Here is a 22,988-nt window from a genome sequence, read left to right as displayed (position 1 = left end):
TTTCCCAGGAAATTTGGAAATTCATATACTCTCATTTCCATTATATAAACCTTAGTATGATGTGTAATCAATTTTTCTAGTTGTCAACAATTTGCATTTGTTTGTTGTTTCAATTTGCTCAAGTTTCTTTGGAAAATCTCGCATGATACCAAAGCAAGCAGAGGCATCAAAGTGGAAAGCAATTCGGGCAGATTTCATGCTGGACTAGAATGTTAGCATGAATGTTGATGATATTCCTATGGGAGAGTATCCTAGCATTGTTGGAGAAATGATACAAATATCATAGTTTGCATTCATGGCAGTGTTTGTCATTGATGTCAACATACAAGTTATTCTATGAGACTGGCAAAGCAGTAGACAAAGATTGAGACCCTACAATTCAAGGATTAAAGATGAGATTATGCACAGTTGATGATATGTTCTAAAGAGTGTCTTGGTGATGTGGTTAAGTGCGCGTACGAAAACATGAAGACAATGGATAGTTATTCGAGATTTATTAAAGATAGCATTCAAACAAAGTTCTTGTATAGCAATTGTTGATGTTTTATTTATATCTCCTAATAGAGATAGAATTTGGTTAAGCGAAGTTGTACAAAGGTCGAAGACAATCTAAAGACGACATGACTAAGTGAGAAAAGTCAAAGGTTACATGTGAAGAATTATGATGACTGTGAGCCAACAGTTTAGTTGTAATTGGGCAAAGATGCAATATTGTAATGTAACATTGTTACATCCCAAATTTTGCCCTAATTTTTAATTTGATCATAACCGTTGGTTTAACGAACTATTTATTTTCCTAATCATGTGAAACGAGTTAGTTAATTATAAACGTTGTATCAACTGTTAACATATTATTTCTCTTCTTGATCATGTGAAACGAGTTAGTTATTTAGATACGTTGTACCAACTGATAAGGAATTATTTCTTTCATGATCATGTGAAATGAGTTAGTTATTATAGACCTTGGTGAAATAACTAGTAACCTACAATTGTTATTAGATGATTAGCAGTTGTATGATTTGAATTAACGACCAATATATTTTTGAATTAATGTGTTGGCAAGAATGTTTTGCTTGAGTGATTGCAGGAGAAGACTGAAGAGAGGGGAAGCATTGCTAAATGAGATCATCGGAATGGGATGGTCATTTGGTTCAGTCATCAAGATCGGCAGGTATGACCTAAGACTTCCTTGGAAAGGATACGATGACTTGACCACAGGTTACATTATGAGACCGCATGAGCTATTAGGAAAACAATATAATCAAAACATAAAGTAATCTAAATTAAAATATAATTCATACCTTAGAGATTAATATTAAATCTTCTTATTTTATCATTATTATAAACACTTAAATACGAACACATAAATATAAAAATGAAATGGCACCACTAAATTATAATAATATAATCTAATGATGTCACTTCATCAATATACAGACGTGAACGTATATAAGAGCATATAATAATAATAAAATAAAAATTTGAACTCTTCAACTCCTTATTTCTTTTCCCTCTTTATTTCTCTCCCTTTTAAATTCGAATTTATCATGTATTCGAATGGCCTTCTTGATAACCTATGGAAGCCAAGGAGACTTGGCAAATCTTTATAGCAAGTCGTGAATCAACCCATTAGTATGTACCTTTCTCCGTGTTGCTATGAATTCATTCAAGCCGTGAGTCTTTTTTTTAGTCGAAACTTCCATTTTCGTCTGCCCCTGTATCATTTTGTTTCTCTAGTTCCGCCAACACTTGCATACCAAGTCTCAAAGCTAGCGGGTAAAGCAACTTGCCAGCAGAAGGTTTCGGCCAAGGACAGAGGAGCCACGTCTAGACCGACCACAATCTTAACTCAGGTCATGAATAATCGCCAACGTAATTCATAGAAATTCCTTCCTTACTGTGCATTTGCCCGACTGTAGTTGGCTATAAGAAATATGACATGCGTTTGTGATTCATAGTTCTTTATTTGATTGCTGTTAGACACATATTGATAGATTTGAAATTAATGCAAAAATGTTTTCATAATCATAATCTTTTCTTTCCTGATCTGAATGATTAAACCATAGCCGGCTATACATTAATAAGTTAAGACTAGATTATAATACCTTGTTGTTGGTTTCCGGTTTAATATATAGTTCAATCGTAGATCTTCATCAAATATCCTTATAACTGTAACAAACTTGAATGTATGAATGAACCAACATCAATGACCATGTATTTATAAACAAAATACTTATTGATCCACCAACACCGAGGAATTCACTGACAAGATGCCATAGAATGGTGAAGAGGTGTAAATGATATCAGAATGTTCATAATCTTACAAACACCAAGGAATTCACTGGCAAGGAAGCCATGGAATGGTGAAGAGGTGTAGTGATAACTGAACAATCATAATCTTCAGGCACCTAGGATTCACCGGCAAAGAAGCCATGAAAGGTGAAGAAGTGGAGTTAACCTGCAAGAACCAAGAATGAAATCAAAAATGAATAACTATGTAATGAAAATACTTAATAGCTCATGTAAGTCTCAGTAGTGGAATATGTTGGCAAGTCGAGTGGTGGTGATCAGGTTTACGAACCCAAATTGAAATCCTTGGCCAAGGTAGTTATAGCCATAGGCATATGTAGCCAATCATGAGATCATTTTGTTTGTCCATAGACATCGGTTACATAGGTATAACCAAGGTTGCATGGGTACTCGTACCCACACCCCTGGTACTCGTACCCACCGGGTACCCACGTACCCAAGTACCGGGTACACGTATCCCACGTACCGGGTACTCGGTGGAGAGCATCATAGCTAAGGACCTTGATTAAGATTCTGATTTTGGTTTTTTATTTTTGTATTAGCTTGTTTATCAAACTTAATTCAATACCAAATCAGTTTGAAACTTTGGTACTCATTAACAATAAACTTTATCACTGTTCAAGTCATAAGTTTATCATTTGCAATATGTCACTGTTATATGATTTAGGATCCTCTTGTTCATGTTTAAAGTCTGCCTTCTTTGTTATGCATCTAAGCATTTATCATGTATTATTATTTCAAACATATAGCAAATCTGAAACTGAAAACAATACATTACATTTGCAAACTTTATCACTGTTCTTGTTTTGAAAAACCATTGTCATGACTCATAATTTCAGATTTTTTATAAATATAAAGGTATAATTTTTAAATAAGTTTGACATACCCAAGTACCTCCATCCCCTATTATGAAAAATACTTTAAACATTAAACATTCAGCAATAGCATATATATATATATTTCAAATTTCTTGTTTTGAATGCTCAATGTCATGACTCATGACATATATTTTGATTTTTATATTTTCTATAAAATATTAATAATATAGAAAAAATAGGCATACACACGTACCCCCGTCCCCTATTTTGAAAAATATGCGTACCCGTCCCCGTTCCCGTACCCACGTACCCGTGCAACCTTGGGTATAACTAATGGGGCACTCAAACCACTAGGTAGCTCAGATGGTTGGACTTGAGCACATCCCAAGCTCGATCCCAAAGTAGGGAGGGTTGTTCTATTAGGTTAGGATGTGTGAGGATAAGTATGGTCCTAGGTTGGGAGGTTAAGCCTATGTTAATGTTTCTCCTCTCACCAATGCCAAGGCTTGAACAACAAGATAAAGGGATTCCTCCGTTATTTCTGCATGTTTCTGTTACACTTTTACCTTTAAATCCTTAGAAGAATAATTAGATAGTTTAATTTTCTAATAGCATAATATATATATATCAGTTATTATTGAAGAAAATCATTACTTTTCTTTCAGCTGAATGTGTTATCAGTTGGACATGTTTTAAATGTTAGCAATGTATTTATTTATCTCGTTATATCAGCTGAATATGAATTGTAGTTAGAATAGAAAATAGTTACTTTATCATAGTTAATGGAAGACATTGTCATGTTAAATGGAATTATATACTTATTAAATCAGATAATTAGGTGTTTTAAGTTGGTTATGAAAATTCGTTTGTTACAAACATGTAAATGTAACATCATTTTGTGGGTACCATCCCCATCGGGGTTTTCCCTCTAATCAAGGGTTTCCCTAGTTAACAAATCTGGTGTTATTGTGTATGATTATCATTCTGTGGTTGTTGCATCTACTGCTTACATGTTTTGGATTTAATAAGGATATTGAGAGTTGTTTTAATCTGGTAACTGATTCACACCCTCCCCTCTCAGTTATCTTGGTGGACTTTACTTCTAACATAGAAGTCTCGAAGAACTTCCATTTTTCAGCCAAATATATCTCGACCCAAGAAAACCTAGATTCCAGCACTGAAAAGAGCAGGTCAACGCAAATTTAAATAAAGACAGATCATGTGTAAGTTTCAATGCCAAAATAGGCAACAAACAGCAAATGTTGATGGAAATTTGAGGGTGAACTTTTATTTGAAATGATTTGCATATAAGATCTACAATCCTTTGAATTTGCATTTCATTAAAGTTTTGCATGGCACTTGGGTCGTTGAAATTCAAAAACACTGCATAGGTAGCACTATTCTATTCTGACTATTTATCATTTTCCCTCCAAAATTTGCAAAAGCAAATACATTTGTAACTTATTTGCAAAAGAACATTATATGTGATGTAATGCATATTTCAGGCATAAAAACAAAAATCACAATTGCTATAACTTTCAATTGACAACTTGAAGTTGAGTTCCAGTTTTTTTGTAGTAGCTATTTTCTTTAGCCTAGTCCATTGTTGAATTCACATTAACATTAGAAAGTGTCATTTTACACTCCATTCTTACTGACCCATCCACTGCAGCGCTAAAATGTCTATTGGAATGGGGGTATCTACTACTGAATCAAGGTGGAAGAGCTGGAGATAATATGTGTTAGGTCTTCTACGCATCCATACTTTTACTTAGATTTTTTCAGTTTCAAACTCATTGAAACAATATGGGGATTATGCTTGTAACTATGAACTGAGATAAAGTTCCACTTGGGGGATTCATCATGTCATTTAAAAACAAATCTCATCCTTTTGTTGCCAACTTAACATAAGAGAACTATTTGTTTGGGAAACAAGTGATTAAGAATCAATGTTTTACATGTGATCTAACAACATATCTCCTTGGACTTAACGCACATAACAAATATAACAGGAATAAATGGTTTAATAAAAATGACACAATTTATGGACTAGGCATTATAGGTTATGGATAGTTTCATCACAATTAGTACTTGGACTATCATCCAACGGTTCCCTGGAGAGTTTGAGTCTTCATCAAATCCTGATATTCCCTTGGTTAATAAATACAAAGATGCGAACTGCCTCAGCTTGTGCAGACAAGTCCTCAAGGGAATGAACAGTAGACATACATTGTTCCTCCACATATTGTTGCATCTATAATTGAGGATACAGCATCTCCTCCACATGTTGTTGCATCTAACAATTAAGTATACTTTATCTCCCATATATTTTTTGCATCTTCAATTAAGAACACTCTTACCTCCAGTGTTGCTACTTTCAGCTTAAAAAATGCTTCTGTGAGAGCTTCCAGTGCTTGGGTATAGCATACTATTCATATCAAACTTCCAAAAAAAGCTCACTGGGATATATTATCACCAGACATTGCATCTTTGTTGTAAAGTCCCACATTACTGCCCTGGAGGATACCATTGAGGACATCTATATTCTATTTGATAATAGTCACATTACCATTGTTGTCAGTTTGTGTCTATTCATTGGATTTTCCTATTGTCTTGCTTGTATCAGCTTCTATCATGGTAAAATGAGCAAATATTCATGAGTCGACCTATCCAAATCAACCACCACCATTTGCAAAATATCATCTTCAATGGCACGTGATTCATCTTATCAGCATTTGTTACATGTCAACACTGGCATGGAGATTGTTAAGCATCCGTCATGGACATCTTATTGTTCTTTGGATCATGTGCAGAATTCAAGGAAAATCATTCTACTTCCTACATGTTCCTATATGGAACGGGAATACAACTTGCATACTTTTGTGGTTCTATATTTTTTTAAGGGGAGGAATGTTCTTTGCCAAAGCTTGGATCATCTTCAGCACTCCATGAGCATTTGCAAGTCACTACAGGAGACTCTACATTGAGGGAGGGCTGCATGGTCTCACTCCTCTCTTATAGGAAAGGTTTCTTCCTCACGTGGGGTTTTATAGTTCTCATACATTAGAGAAGAATTTTTTGCCTCGTTTTAGGGAGGTTTTTTTCCCAAAAGGTTTTCTCCTCTTTTTTATGAGCGCATTTTACTTGGGTACCTTGTTAGGCTAAGTTGCAATTGCCAATTTGAATTCGGGTGAGATTTGGGTTCACGGCTTGGATCAAGATCTTTTTAGCAGGTGATCGGGTTCACATTGGGTTCGTCCATACAACATGTATAAAAAATAAATATAAAAAAATTATGCCTATGCAGCAGCAAATAAGTTCATAATACACCACTATGCTAATAGTAAAGTAGCATAACAAAACAAACCACCATATTATTTATTAGTGTTTTAGCCCAAATAACATAGCAAAATGCCAAAATACCCCACCATATCAATGTTTCAGTCCAAAATTTATCATGTCGGCTTTAACAATCAGCCATCCCTAATCAGATATCATCAAAAGTCTTCAAAATCTTCACTTAATGCAAATTCTTCACCAGTTCTCTCCACAAAACTCACAAAGTTTTTGTAAGATCCTATTCGAACCTAGGACGAACTGCATCTAGACCCATATTTGGACTGGACCGGACCACGACCCTACAAATTTCCAGAAGAATCTGATATGTTTAGGCTTTGATGTCAAGACCCACTCCTTTTCCTCACCTTGGCTATTCTTATGGGTGAAAGAAGCAAGATACAGGCAGTGAATTTGGTAGGCTTACCTACTTTTCCCTCCAAACTGGTAATTCAATTTCTCTCATTCACTTTATATGTACCTCAATGCATTATGCATAATCAATCTCTCCATTTGCCAATAATTTACATTTGTTTGTTATTTCTAGTTGCTAAAGTTCCCCGGGCAAAACTGACAAAGAAGGCAGCACCTAGTGAAAAGTAGTGTAAGCACACTACTATCACATAAGGCCCTTTAAAGAGATTCTTGCTCCAAACATGATCATTTTTTTTACAAAAGATAACAATATTTTAAATAGGTACAACTTTATAGATCTATCAAACGATTTCAATAATGATAGTATGCTAAATCAGACCTCTACCCAAGAAAATTCTGTAATCAACTCCAAAAGTAGTTCTTCACACCCACTTCCTTTCAAAAGCAATAAGTTATCAACTTAACGAGATATGAAAAATAGACTGCTCTTTTCATTATGTGCGTGTGTGGATATATCCCCTTGTAAATTCTCTTACAACATATAACAAGATTCCACAATCTTCATGGATACCATCAATGAAGTATCAATAAATAAATTGGCATGTTTCTGCCCTTTTGACTGAAGCTTACGAACTTAAATGCAATTTTAATATTCCTTTGGCATATTTTCAGCAATAGATGTTGTGGTTAGTAGGCTTACATGGATGGTCACTGATGGGTAAGCAGCAAGATACTTATGTTGTATAATAATACCTCCATATCAGACCCGGGCTTGCAGATCAATAACTGTCCCCTACGATAATCTTCCAAGGCAGACACAGAATGGACCTTATTTACTGAGAAATTTAAGGGCCTTATGATCCATATGGTTCCAAAAAATAATTTAAGGTATTTAATTACATCCATCCCCTTAATGTTATGATTAAGTAAACTGGAGGCAAATGATGTTACATCAAAATACTACAGCCAGCCCAGTCAAATAAGAAATTGATTCAAAACTAACTTGTTTCAAAAAAAAATTGAATATTTTTAACGTACTGCTCTTTACTCCTCTGATCTCTGTCATGATTCTAGAATGCTCTCTTTCCTAGTGTTGTTCAATTGATGATAATTTTATTTCTGGTCTTTGGTCCTAATCTTTCAATTGACAAATGTCCTTCACAATAGTTAAGAGGGTGAATTTAATAAGGACAAGGGTATCTTCAAAGGCTCAAACAACCAACTCCTGTTATACTATCAACAACTATCAGTAAGCCATCTGCTCTCATATTCAAATGTTGACCTTCAACAATGCTGTTTAAAAAGTCTTAACTTTCCTTTTTCGATTCAGGCTCGGTGATAATTTTGGCTAAGTGTTTTTGGAGGGTTTGGTTTAGTGAGTACAAAAAACTGTAAAAATCATAATATATAAATACATATAGACTTATTAAATTAACATTATTAGATATATCACAATATATGTGTGTGTGCGTTGAACTTCCTTAGAAAACCAAAAACACAGGTCGCTTCAAACTATTAAATGCATTTCAATTTTAAAGACCAATACGGAAATAAAAACGTTTTTCATAGAGAAATTCCGAACAGCCATATGAACTTATAACATAGGTTGAAAAAAGGCTCACTACATCAAATTGTTCAACCCAACCTGGGAACATGATGATAAGGCTTACCTAGGGGCAGCTATTAAAGGGAAAGCCAGGTTGTTCAGTTAAGGAATGGTTCCCGTCATCTTAGATGTGAGACAGGTGGATGGAAAAAGGCCCAAAGAGGAGTGGGAAGAATGGATTTGCAGGTTCTGTGAGACAGGTGAAATTGAGACTGAATGGTACTTTGTTAGAGAGTGCTCAGTTTATGATGACATCAGGGATCAGTACGAAATCAGTTTGAGAGCAGACAACATGCACAGCTTGTTCGGAGAGGATTAGATCAACGAAACCACTAGTTTGATCATCAAGTTGCATAGGAGGTCAGACCTGGAAAAGAATTTGGAATTAGTGTAAGGCTATGAACCTGCGGTACCTTAGACTGTTTGGTCTCATGGACATCGTTGAAATTCTGCATTCAATCAGACTTGAGCCTTGCCACTACTTGGACCCAACAGTCTGCCATCTGTACGAATCACAGAAGGGAATAATAAATAATAAGATACATGTCAGACCCCTGCATTCTTTTACTCATTCTTTTATGCGTCAGAAATGTGCAAACCCAAACGCATACAGAGCTGGTACCTGGATCCTATGCAAACTGGACCCAAACATATAAATAGTTTATCCATGGCCTTAACTCATCTTTTCACTGATTACATTCTCGAGTGCACTTGACAGATTGATATCACCTGCAAATCTGGGGATATCTTCAGTAAACTAAACTAGTTACTAAACAAACTTCTACTCCTCACCCATGGTATGCTTCACAAATGTGCAACCCCAAATGCATACAGAGCTGGTTCCTGGATCCTATGCAAACTGGACCCAGATCAATAAGTAATTTATTCATGGCCATAACTAATCTTTTCGCTGATTACATTATCATGTGCACTTGAGAGATTGATTTCACCTGCAAATATAGGGATATCTTCGTAAACTAAACTAGTTACTAATCAAATTCCTACTCCTCATCATCGTCAGCTTCTTGCAAGTCCTCTGCTCCCAACCTCAAAGGTCACCCTCCAAAGGAATGGGCATAGTGGCAACACAGGGATGTTGCCACAGCAAAAGAAGACAACGTTTCAACTATAGTCAGCATGATTGGTTGTTGATTCCATGCTTGACACTTTTTTTTGATACCAGAATATTGAAGTTTCCAGTTCCCACTACCATCATGTGGGAACTTTCTGCTGCTTGGCACAAGTGGTATAAATTAAATTGAAGCCTCAATTCTTGAATGGGTAATTGAATGGCAATTTGGTTTGCTTAAGACTACAGTATAAGCCCAAATACTAGAAAGCCATAAAAAACTTAAGAGTCGCATCACCAACCCAGAATATGTGCTATATACTCCTGGCACTACAAACAGGATAAGACACTGACAGACCAAACCCTGATAAGTTGAATTGTAAGTATGTAGTCTGTTAATTCCTCACAGGGCAAAAATTATAAAATAACCTAACAAAAGGATTATTGCAATAAGAAACAAACAATTTAAAATACAAGAGGCTCACTGGCAGAAAAGGGTATGAAATTATGAATAATAATGCAGCAATAAAAAAGGTTTTTCTTACAGCACAAGAACAATCCCTTTCCTCTTATTACAAGATTTCATTAACAAAAGGCACGAACACAATCAAAAGAATTAATATATGTATCAAAGTAATGAGAATTGGAATCAGATCGGAATCGGCAAGGCTGAATCGAATCGCGAATCAGGCATGAATCAGAATCAAATCAGCCACAAATTGACAAATTTAAAAAACCCTTGAAATTCAGTAACTTATTTCATAAACCCTTTATCACTGATTCGATTCACTGATGCACAAAAAATCATTTGGCTTGCCTCGAATCGCTGAATCACATGAATTGCATGAATCGCCGTGATTCTCGTTACTATGATATGTATACAACACATACACTGCTTATAAATCAGACGCAATAAAAAATTGATCTTTGTATACAACAAGAATCTGAAGGCATCAACATTGCAATACAAACGAAAGAATGCAAAATAAACCCCTAGCTCTTACATTGCAATCGCATTTCTCTTAATACATGATTTCATTAACAAAGGGCATAAGCACCACTTAATCTCAAAAGAGTATACCATACAGCTACACTAGGTCAGTTATAAGTCAGATACAATAAAAGAGCTAATGTAAGTGCACAAGAACAAATTGAAGGTATCAACAATCAATGAAATTGAAATATAAAGAAATGGGAAAATACAAAATACACCCTGGTTCTTACATCAGAGGAAAATCTCATTTATTGAAAAATAAAAACAGACTATGATCCCTTTTTATAGTATTAACTATGGAGAACCATTGAAATGAAAATCCTGGACATTGCTAAACTTCTGAAACATGCAATCATGTAAACTAGTGGAACTAATGCCATCATTCTCACAACAGACTTAAGATGCCTACCATGTGATAAGAATATACAGATTGAGCTAAATAAAACCTAAATTCTAGACTTTTATTGTCATGAAAGACTTACCCTGGCCTCCATTTGAACGGTTTAAAGCAGCAGAAACCTCTTGCCTGACAGAGCGTTGCAACTCCAGCTGCATGTCCATGCAAGTTTCCACCATATGCTGTAAGTCACTCATTCCTTGTTGCAGTCTTGCTATTTCACTCCTTAGATCATTTATGGCTTCCCACTCCTTGTCAACAACCAGAAACATTAGAGGGTCAGATTGCTTAACTAAACGTGCATGCTTGAAACAGCAAAACTGAACAAAGACACCTGAAGCCATGTGCTTCCCTTGTTAAAAAACAGGGGAAATGTTATGTAAATTTCCAGCATCCAGAAATTTTAAACGTTAACAATAATATTCTATTGCACCCTAAAACTTTGAGTTAAAAAAGACACTCACCATTTCAGTATGTTGTACTGTAGAACGCGACCGTGATTGTCTCTGTCTCTCATGCCTCCAAAGTTGGTGTGGTGGTGGAGGAGGAGGTGGTGGTGGTGTTATGAATGCTGGTCTGTCTCTAATGTCAAATGGACCTTCATTTTGGCCCATATCTTCTTGTTCTTCTGCTTCTTGCTCCTGCTCCTGCAGATCCCAAGCTATTGGAGGGCGGCCTTGATTCTGGAGATATGACAGGATCAGCTGATCCATTCTTTCCCTAAATTCACTTGCCAAAACAGTTGACACACTTCTCCTGCAAACAAATTAAATTTACACTGTTACCTTACTACCCCAAAATTAACACCCAATGAAATTAGAAATTAAAACGCACTAAACATGCCTGTTAAGCAGTTCCCTGAGTTCCATGTTATATGTAGTTGCCTCTTCTAAACTTTCAAAATCACTGACTCCACGAATAGTAGGGATTTCCCCCAAGGATATTGATGCTCCTTGTGATTGATCTTGCCAATCCCTAGCCTCCTGCGAAGCACTTACGTGCCAGTCCACATTTATATCTGGAGAAGGATCTCTTTGCCAATCCCCATTTACATCATGTGAAGCATCTCTTCCCCAATCCCCATCCATGTCAGAACCATTTCTTTGCCAATGCCTGTCAGCATCATCCAAAATACCATCCCAGTCTATTTCTACACCTTGAGTGGCACCTTCTTGCCAGTCTTCATACGCTCCCTCAGAAACATATTCGTGCATTTCCTGCTGCCTACTCTCTAAGTTATTTTCTTCTGTGTTCCTGCTTTCTCCCTCTGATGCTTCTCTCTGCCAATCCCCTTCTTCATGTGGAATTACAGCTTCTTGCCAGTCCATACTTGAAACAAAAGAATTTCCATTCTGAATTCCCTCAATGTCTCTTAGCTCATCTACTCTATTCTCAACCTGGCTAATTTCTTGTGTGTCAATATGAGACTCGTCCTGAGTTCTTTCTGTTCCTCTCGTAAAATTGGATTCATCACTAGAACCATTAAATGGATGATTTTCAGAGACATTGGTATCATTTATATCTTGACCCCCAGTGGTAATATTTAGTCCAGTTCGGAAACCTTCCCTGATGAGTAGGCATACATACTCATGAGATTTACTAAGACTTATCAGGATAAGATGCAAGCAAAGAGCATGCTATATGATTCTTTGTTTCTCTAAGCACATCACAAAAAAAATTTAAAAACTGGGCGATTGGTTACAATGACAAAAATGTCGGTACAGTCTACAGCTAGCATGTCAATTTGTTTATGAAAACTCAATTTTATAACATCTAGTGTGCCAGAAACAGAGTCTATAAACTATAGACACTCAGTCACATCATTTTATGACTGACAAGTGCTAAAAGCCGCTACCTCAAAAGGAGAGTTCCCGTATCAGAAAAAAAAAGATAAATTAAATTATTGAACACAAAATCACTGCTTATATCAGTACAGGCACTCACAATAAGCCAATCAACTACGATGGCAATCAACTCAAAATAATAAGGTAAATAAATTTTGGAAAATCAAAGTCAATAGTGGGGCATACCGCAAACCAGAAACAGTCCCACGGAGCCTTAGCTGGCCTAACTCCCCTGCTGCTGTCGAGGACCTCTGTTCTTCATTTAAGGCTCTACCACGCAAAAATCTTCCTCTGAGTAAGGACTGCAACAAAGAATTAAAAATTTATCTTATTGTGGTATTGTAAAAGAGTACTATCAATGAGAAGAAAAAGCAAAAATGTTGATTCAATAGAGTGCTATTATGGCCCTACTAAATAATAATCAAAGAGCATTCTATAATGTGTGAATTCAATACAATGGTAGAAACTGAAGCCTTGAAAAGCATATATCAGCTGCTTCCAATGCCATACAAAATTAGAATCATAAATCCCATTGGATTGGATCTACAACAGATTTCCCATAGAAAAGTGAATGTATCATGATGATCAGGCATTTGTTCATAGCCATCTAGGATGTCAGTAGCTTTACCCAAGACTGGAAATGGGAAACATCATAGCAGGTACTTAACTGCCAAAGAATATAAGCATATCACACCAAATCAGGCTAGGAAAAAGAAAGCAGTCCCCAAAACTTGGGTACAAAATATACTGCTTTGCAAGCCACTATATATACCACAGATATTTTCACGTCATGTCTGTCTTAAATCTAATTCAAAAGATATCCATTTTTGCAATGCTTTAGTTTCCAATCTAAATTAATAGTAAGGCGTGGAAAACTTCATTTGACACAGTCAAATTCTCAAGCAATTGGGTCTCCAATCTATAGCAGAGTCCCAAGAACAGCAGGAACATGGCTGGACCCAGAACATGCCCATACCCCAGCAAACCCACACCCAGTAACTTAAATCAACTGCTAAAAAGTATGAAAGCCACAGGCTTGCAACAAACGTTTTTGCACACTAGGAGCCTGTGTGAAGTGACATAGAGCCTGTACTAAGGCAATGCAGCAGCAGTAATTCAATTGCCGTTGCGGAAGGAACATTTTTTTCTCAAAGTCTTTTGGTCATGAGCGCAGCAGCAACTTCCAATGGTGATTCTGAAAAACCAGTTCTATTCAGATTTTAAACAACAACTCCATTTTCAGGTGTTGAGGGAGTAATGAGCATATCTATTTTTCCAGTTCTTCATCAGTTGTAGATAGCACCTATGTTTTGTGCTACAGGAAATAATATAAAAAATAGTAAATACTTCTTTTAAGTCTAAAGTTTCCCAACTTAAGAACTTCAGGTTTAGTATATTTTTAACACGTGTACACATATCTAAGTTATAAACTTCGTACTTCTATAAATACTTTTATAAAGCCTAAAAAATGACATTAAGAGATTCAGGATTAATTTATTTTTAAAACTCACACACAAATATACATATACACAAGTGCACTCAACCCTGCACCTGTATCCAAATCAGCAACTTAGTAAAATTGTCATTGGTTCTCCATAAATTATTAATGGAAACAAGCAGCTTTTTGTTATAGTAGTTTATTCTGTATAATAAATGTAATGGAATAGAAAGTGAATCAAAGATTACTTCAAAACTAGGAAATATTCTATGACTATGCAGAACATGAGAATTCTCAAGGTTAGCTCTATCATTAATTTATTGAATCTTCTAAATAGGAAATAGAGGAAATTAAACAACCATATTGGGCAGGCAGAAAACAACTGCAGCACCAAATACAAGAAACTTTTCATCACAAACAACAATGAGCAATATTCTCTAACAATGCATTATAATTATCCATAGAGAAATCCTCTGAAAGTTTAAGGCATCAGGTGCTTTTTTATTGTAAAAATATTAAAGAAATGAAATAGCATGAAATGTTGATCTCAAGCATTTTTACTAAACCTAGCTTAAAAAGCATACTTGTATACGATTGCGGTGTGAAAAATGGGAAACTGCACGGTGCTCCAATAGTCTCTCAAGCTCTCTCTGCCTTTCTCTGACAATCCTTACAAGCAAATCAAGAAATGCTTGCCTTCCTCGCAATCTTGGTGTATTCCTATTCACATAATTTTGTTGATTCTCTACTAACTGCACAGGTGCTTGGCCCTGAACTGCTTCCCGCTGCCTTGTTTGCCTATATACTAGACCAGGTTGTATCTCCTGCCTTTGAGAATGCTGTCTCATGCTTCCAGATACATCTCTCTGTTGATTTGTTACATGTGCCCACTCCTGCAATAGATCTCTTCCTCGTTCTTGGTCAATTTCAGCATGAGATATTTCTCTACTGTTATAATTATGGGTTACTAAAGGTGTACTATCTGTCATCCAGCTTCTCATAATATGCCTTACCCTTTCCCTTTCTCCTTCTCCATCCTCAAGAGATTGTTCTCTCCTAAAGTTTGGCCCATCCTGGCAATTTTGTCTGTCTGATTGACTGTCTTCATGATCCCCTTCCATTTCTTGCCTATTTTGCACCACAGCAGCATCATTGTTAGTTTGTATATTGGATTCCAACTCTCGTTCTTGAGAAGGGTGTCTGTTCCCTTCACAATTCTCTCTCAGTTCATTTGACTGATTTGAATAAATGTTTTCATTTATATTGTTACTAAATGTATTTCTCTCTCTTCTATCTATGTTCCTAGCACAGGGTGATGCATGGTTACGTGCCATTTCTCTTCTAGGTTCAGCAATCTCAGAAATAGACATTCTCCTTCTATTCCTCTCCCTTGAAGAGTTAACTCGTGACTCACCTTCCAATTCCCTCCACATTTTCACAAGAGTAGATGCTCGAGTACTTGGTCTTTCAACACTGCACACAGATCTAGAAGGTGAGGACTCTCTCAGGAAGGAGCAATCCCTAGTTGATACAGTATGCAGACCAGCAAGAGAGATAAGTTCTGCTTCACGTGCCTGCCTTTCCATTGTCGTAATCATCTCTTGAGCCTGGCGTGCAGCCCATCTATTCAGAATCCTAGATTGGCGCCTTCTTTCAGCTGATGATTCTATTGAGTCTTGACCATTATTGGAGCTATGTTGCCTGCACACCAGTTGCTCACCTTCCTCATCCTCATCTTCATCTTGCTGCAATAATTCCTGGAATCGACAGATATTGCATGCCTCCCTCACATGCTTCAAACGCCATTGATGCATATGATAACTGCCACAGATACTAGCATCATTAGGCTCATTAGAATTACTACAAGATGCAAGGGTCATACAGGTATTAAGATGATTGCGGACAAGTTCTTTCAGTCCCCGACGAAATTCAGCCTGTGCATTTGAAACAGACTGAGCTTCCAATAATTCCTTGAATTGCTGCTTCTCTTGCAATTGCTGGCTGTAAAACATATTAGCCAATCTTTCATCCATATCAAATGATGCTATACCAAAGCTTTCTGATTTCTGACAGAAATTCAACTGGCCAACTCTTTTTTAGGTTGGAATAGGAACTTAGATGGATTAACTTCAGCAGCTGCATAAGAAAAAAATTGGATAAGATGAGTAAATATTGGACACTTTATCTCGTATAAAAAACAGTACTGCAGTAGATATCAATCAAAACATTTCTCCCCTCTGCAAACTGATTTCAATTCTAGAGCTAAGGAGCTTAAGAATAGCATGAAAGATCATTAACTTTCCATTCAAATCCAAAGTAACTTTAACAGTGTACCATGTCACCACATCAAATTAACTTCCAATTTGCAATGGAAGGAAAAATCCTGCAGTCCCAGGTCATGGTCTATGTGGTAAGGAGGAGAGATTCCAAGATGCTGACATAGATTGAAGACCTAATGAGCATGATCACATACTAATGCGACCAAGACTGAGGGAATAGCTCAAACAGCCAGGGTGTTATCTACAATACAACAAATGTTTATGTGAGACAGACCGAGTGCATGTCCAAGCCAATCTAGCAGATCAGAAGTCCTTGAAGTCTAAGAGGTGAGTGTTTCCCTTCGCCAATTGATGAAAAATATAATGTTATGTAACTTTTGCCAACTATTAATCTTCTCTTGTAACCAAAACATTACAAAGGATCCTTGCAATGTGCAAGACACATTTGAGGACAAGCAATAAAGAATTTATGAAAATGAAAACCAGTTACAAATGAGTTGACTACAATGAAAATGACATAGGTAGACGATCTAACGGCATGCTTGTATACTAATGTTATCAAGACTAAGGCAAGAGCTTAAATAGCCGGTGCATTGATTATGATGCAATGGCCACTTATGCAAGACAGACTGAGTACAAGTCCATGCAAATTCAGCGGAACAGAAGTGCTTGAAGACAGAGAGATGAGTATTTCCCTTAGCGAATTAAGATAAAAAAGGTTGCATAGATTCTGTCAACTTCTAATATTCAAATCTGGCCAAAAGATTTTTCCAATGTGCAGACGAATTTCAAGACAAGCCATACAGAATATATGAAAATGAAAGAAAAAACAAATGAGTTTAAGAAAACAGTACAATTGCAGGGAAAATGTACCGGAAATATAAGCAAAAGAGGAGAACAACTTCTTTTTGAGATGCGTTAATATTTAACTTTTAACACTTCACCAAACATTTAATGTGGTGCTATTGATATTTCATGTGCTATTTGGATTCGGTAGCACATAGAGCTTGTAAGAATGATACATGAAGTATATTAACTGATACTTCAAAAAGTATTTTTCATTTTGAGCCAGACAACTTACCATTTTTAGGGGCATGCTTACATGCCCACGGGTATGTCCTAGAAAAGTACTCTGCATTTATTAAATTAATTTACATGACTAATAGCTAACTTTGTACTAGGAAAAAGAACTCTCTAGGGTAGCAATATACAAACAATATAGGTCCACTCAATAGCCACAAGGTCAAAAACACTTCCCAATCTTCAAGACTTCAAGACATGAAATTCTACGCCTCCAATGATAGGAGGCTCTAATTGGCACATCTATAATTATCCTAAAAACATCCCTTAGAACTTGGGCGACATCCTTCGGATTTTTTTTTTTTTTAATGATATACAAATTAAATGGATGTTCTTCTCATCTTTTAAAAACTGGCTGAGGAGAGTTAAAAGAAATAAAGAGACATCAAAAGGATGTCTGTTTTGGTGATCTTTGCATGAAATTACAATATGTTTCATAGCAGAGAGTTTTCTACCAAATCAAAAAGCAGTCCAAAAGGAAATTGAACAATATTTCTTCAGCTCAATTTGTTGTAATAGTATTTGAAAAGCTACAAGCAAATTTTTAATTTGAGAAGACCAATTTGAGAAGTTCAAAGTCAATATATTAAAAGTCAAAAATACTCAACAAAAAAGAACTTTAGCTTTTCCCCAAAACCTTTACATCCTAAAGAGCATCCATCCTCATCCTCAATCTGTATTATTTTCTTCAGGATTATATTATATTAAATGTGTTAAAGAAACAAATCTGAGACAAAAAGAAGAAATAATACAGAGCAAAGGAGAATCTCCTTCAACTGTGATTATCTCCATGTAAAAAATACTGAAATAAATTTGCAATTCTCCATACGGTGATTGCGAAGGTTGACTTCCAAATACACAACTATTCTAATCATGGAAATTTCCATCCTTAAATCTTGTACTATAACTTTATTAACGCTGCCCACTCTGTTTAAATTCACCACAGAACATGGGGGTTATCAGAACTTAGAACCTAGGGAATTGATGTGTCTTATATTCAGAAATATGGTACGATATGAATATTATAATTAGTGAGGTAGAGATACTGAAAGGAAAAGGTAAACATCTTTCAAGCCATAGAATAGACAGCATGCTCCTGGACATATGGGGCCAAAGATACTAAAAGGAAAAGGTAAACATCAATAATTTAGAGAAACAAAAGGAGAAATTCCTGAAGTACAAAACTGTTTGTTTTATATATCATGACTTCAAAGTACTTGCCCAGAAAATCATCAGAACTCAGCCAATCCTTAATTATATTTACAAGTTTTACTTGCAACACTATATATATCATACCATAAACACAAGGCAAGAAGGAACTTGAAATCAAAAGGGCTCCCTTATATTATAGCAGCGTCATTGGTGCTATAGCCCTCAGATCTGAATTCAGACATACAAACTTTATGAACCAAGAAATTTATTTTTTTTCAAATCTTTTTAATTGTAGATACTAGAAACCTTATTGTATAGAAATATGATCAAGTCAGCAACTGAAAATATCGACTAAGGGTTTGTGGAATTTAACATTGACATGTTTTCACCTATTTTCTTATCATATAGCAACCTCCATAGTTTAGTAATATGATAATGTATCATACTTCACAAAATTAATATAAAACAATTTAGAGCATGTTTTTCATTTCAGCCAGATTTGTGAACCTTGGGCATATGGTAACCAAGTCTGCAAACATAGAAAATGCAATCCCTAAAGTGTAAAACTGTTTTTGCGTGTTGCATGCTTAAAATCATGATTCCAGATTTCAAAAACGTAGCACAACGTTTCTTGAATGCAGTTTTAACAGTAATACTCACTCTAACAAAGCATTATGATAATGATAAATATCTAAAATCACAACTCAGATCCCACTCTTTTTCATGATTTAGCATCAAAAGTTTTGATCCAGGTTTTAAACTAGCCATAGCCGTAAAGCATCTAACTAACATAGAAGTGTGAGAGTTTGTTTGGTATGCAAACTTAATAATTTCAGATTGACAGTTTCAAAATATGGTTTTAATAATTGGGTTCATGGTCGCAGAGGGCATACACCCCCATTTTCCCAATCTGCATCTCCCGTAAAATCCCCAGTACAGTGGAATGGCAAGGAATGTCCCCTGGCCATACCCCTTTAACCAGGGAAACTGGTGATGAGTCAGCAGAGGCCTAATGTTCCCCAACCATCTCAATGACCATCAGACATTCCTGGGCAACCTGAGCTATTTTAACTAAAATACAATCTGTTGTACAAAGAACAAATGTATGATTGCATACAACTATAGCAAAAGTTTAAGTCTTTAAGATTTTAAATTAACTAAATACAGCTATAAAATAAAAGTGTACAGCCATTAAATGGTGGTATAGACCAGCATAATGAAAGCGTAACGACAACATACATTTCTCACTCTTTTTCATTAATGGGAAACTGAGTGACTGCATAGAACTGAATGAAAGCATACAACTGTGGAATGAAAACATATCCTAGTTGAATGACAACATAAAGTTATATTTTTATCAATGAGCAATTATGTGGCTCGATACAGCTGTACAAGATCAAGCAATTATTAAATGAGAGTATGCAGATGTAGAATGAGTGAAACCATGACTGCATATTATATGTGTCAAAGGAGAACAGACATTTGTAAGAAACTTATGTTGTTACTGAGCTCTTTTTTTGTTTGTATTTTTCACAATAAAACCACTGAACAACAAAACCAGATATTTGAAATTTCTATATTTTATTGCTGCTATATTTAAATCAATGTTTTGCATTGAATGTCTAATTTCATACATCATATGAATATTTAAACTTCAGATTTTGATGCCATAACTGGCAGAACTTGTATTTATTCCCTGAAAGACTGTTGAATATAATAGAAATCCCTATAATATACCGTTATTAACATGTTGCATCTCTAAAATCTGAACTCGTAGTTCCATAATGTACAAATTTGTCATCAAAAATATAAGAGACTGCTTTTAACAACAGCTTAACTGTGAACCCTAAGAAACAGCATATGACAAGTAAATAAGTAATTTTTAAACATGAAAAGAGCAATCCCTAAAGCATTATACAGTTCTGATATTACACAGCCAAAACATCAAATTAGAGTTCAGAATTTCAGGAATTTAGCATTAACATTTTTAATGTGCGGCATTAATTATGGTGAGTCCTGTAAAATGGCACCACAAACAATTTGCACACATAAAATCTGAACCTGGAGTTGCATATCTACCAAAATTAGTATCAAAAATTATTCAACTGGTTTTAATAATACGGTCAAAATTCATTTGTCATGGTAGTTACTTTCTAACATATAAGAATCAAAAATAAAATTTAGAACAGAAATACCAACATTTTCACTATTCATCTATGTAATTATAATCAAAACATCTCCACAATATTTTCAGTACATTTAGAACTATTATTTATCACTGTAATGCAGAAATTTTCATTATTCATCAAAATGATTATTATTCAAAATATCTCCTACGTCCCAAACTATCAACATATGTGGACTTCAACCAATCAACCCAAACGTTTACCCTGTCTTGCCCAACTCCTAACCATGATTCCTAGACACGCATCTGAAAAGACTTCAAAACAAAAAAGGAATGTCTCCTACCAATCAATACCTAAATCTGAATCCAGGATTCAAAATTGCCTTAATTTTGCATCAATGTTTTTGAATTCGGTTTTACAACCTCAATTGCATACCACTGTGACTATGTCATGTGTCTAAAATTAGAAATTAAGATTTCACATTTCAAAATTCAAGCATCAACAAATTGAGAGAATCGCTTTAAATAATGGCTATCCATGCAATCAACTTATATTTCCAAAATCTAAATACATCTCCCAAAATTTACACATCAAAAATATTAAGCATGTGCCTGACGAATATTTTAACATTTAAAGAGCAATTGCTAAAATATTAAAATGTGCTTAGTGTATAAACACCTAAAACTTGAAATCAGGTTTCTAACTCAAGAAATACTAACACTAACATTTTAAAATCTGCTTTAATTAATAGTAGTTTCTGCAATACAACGCATGATCATGTCACGCTTCTTAACATCCGTAATCTGAGCTCCAAATTTCACAATCTCTGCATCAGAAGAATTGAAGCACCGTTTTGTGAACGGTAGTAATTATTTTTCTAAATTTAAACTATTATCCGCATTCTAGAGGGATTCAGGGCTCTATTTTGACAAATCTAGCCTCAGAACTAATTAACACCCAATTTTCATAGCGGCAATACATTTTTACTTCACATTTGCACTTATAACTTAATTCACATAAATCAAACCCTGAACATACGGCAAGCAAGCATACTTTTAAAAAATGAATAAAAGAAAAATTATAAATAAAAAAACCATGCTCGTACTAGACAATGAAAATCTGAGCTAGACGATCCACATTCAGCAAATTTAGTATTAAAAAAATTTAATCCGGGTCAAACGAGAGGAACGTTAATGCACCGCGGTGCTTCTCACAGCAATACCATGATTCCCGGAAATAAGTTCATTGCATTTTAGCATCAAAATCAACAAAGACAAGATGTTGAGCGCAAAAATTTATCAAACCTGTAATGACCAGTCATATATTGAACCTCCTTCAATTTTCACCTCTATATAATGCCATCAAATCCGCAGAGCTACAAATACACCGCCAGCAAAAGATATGCCTAGAGTTCAGGCTCAAAATGCCCGAAATCGAACCGTGGGGAAGAATTTACAGTCAAAAGGAACAATCAAACATCAAAAAGTTTAGCCTATGTACACGACTCTGTAAGAATTCACAGCTTTGACAGAGATTTTATGAAGGCGAAAGAGTAACAATACGAGTAAAATGAGAACCAAATAAATTTATTAGCTAATACTAAGCTCATAATTATCGTTTTAGATTTTTCAAATTTTGCTTCGTTAAAAATCCGCTTTTATGGGATGCGTTTCTCGCAGTAAATGAAATAATTTACTGCCGCTATGGCAACTGCGCTACGTGTCCCACGATGACTTTATTTCAAATTTAAAGAGAGACGTTACTCTTTTGGTCCCCCGATCCGTTATACTCTTTAAGTGGGTATAATGAGTTTATGGAAAGTGCCCTAAACATTTGGGCCACTTTTCTCGATCAAAGGCTCACTTTCATTGACCCAAAGTGCTTTTCTTGGGTTTAATGTTGCAGTTTGGACCTTTGACCTAGTGGTTTCATGGATGGGGCTTAGCCATTTCAAATTTTAGTATTGGATGCCATACTGGCCATTTCAAATTTTAGTATTTGATGCCATACTGGCCAAAGATATTGAATGTGGTTTTACCCATTATAAAATATATATATATATATATATAATGTAGTTTTACCCATTATGGGATTTTTTTTTAGTTAGGATGTTTTTATTTCATATTAATTTTTTATATAATATATTTATTTGTGAATTTTCTTT

General features: G+C 35.4%; 1 protein-coding gene across 1 annotated transcript in view; it reads right to left on the bottom strand.

Moving 5' to 3' along the window:
* The window catches only part of LOC149541734 (uncharacterized), a 42,325-nt gene extending 19,796 nt beyond the window's left edge, over positions 1 to 22,529 (bottom strand). Inside the window, exons 1-6 of the mRNA XM_089796861.1 lie at positions 22,129 to 22,529; positions 14,772 to 16,323; positions 12,936 to 13,051; positions 11,749 to 12,471; positions 11,370 to 11,661; positions 10,991 to 11,156 (exon numbers count right to left, since the gene is read on the bottom strand). Coding sequence (XP_089652987.1) covers positions 10,991 to 11,156; positions 11,370 to 11,661; positions 11,749 to 12,471; positions 12,936 to 13,051; positions 14,772 to 16,220 — 2,746 coding nt within the window. The 5' untranslated portion in view covers positions 16,221 to 16,323; positions 22,129 to 22,529. The remainder of the gene's footprint in view (positions 1 to 10,990; positions 11,157 to 11,369; positions 11,662 to 11,748; positions 12,472 to 12,935; positions 13,052 to 14,771; positions 16,324 to 22,128) is intronic.
* Positions 22,530 to 22,988: the final 459 nt, after the last annotated feature.

The sequence above is a fragment of the Cupressus sempervirens genome, chromosome 8 (genome assembly GCF_028749045.1).
Source record: "Cupressus sempervirens isolate cs-2001-9-10 chromosome 8, ASM2874904v1, whole genome shotgun sequence".
NCBI lineage: Eukaryota > Viridiplantae > Streptophyta > Pinopsida > Cupressales > Cupressaceae > Cupressus > Cupressus sempervirens.
This window is presented reverse-complemented; position numbering and strand designations above follow the sequence as displayed.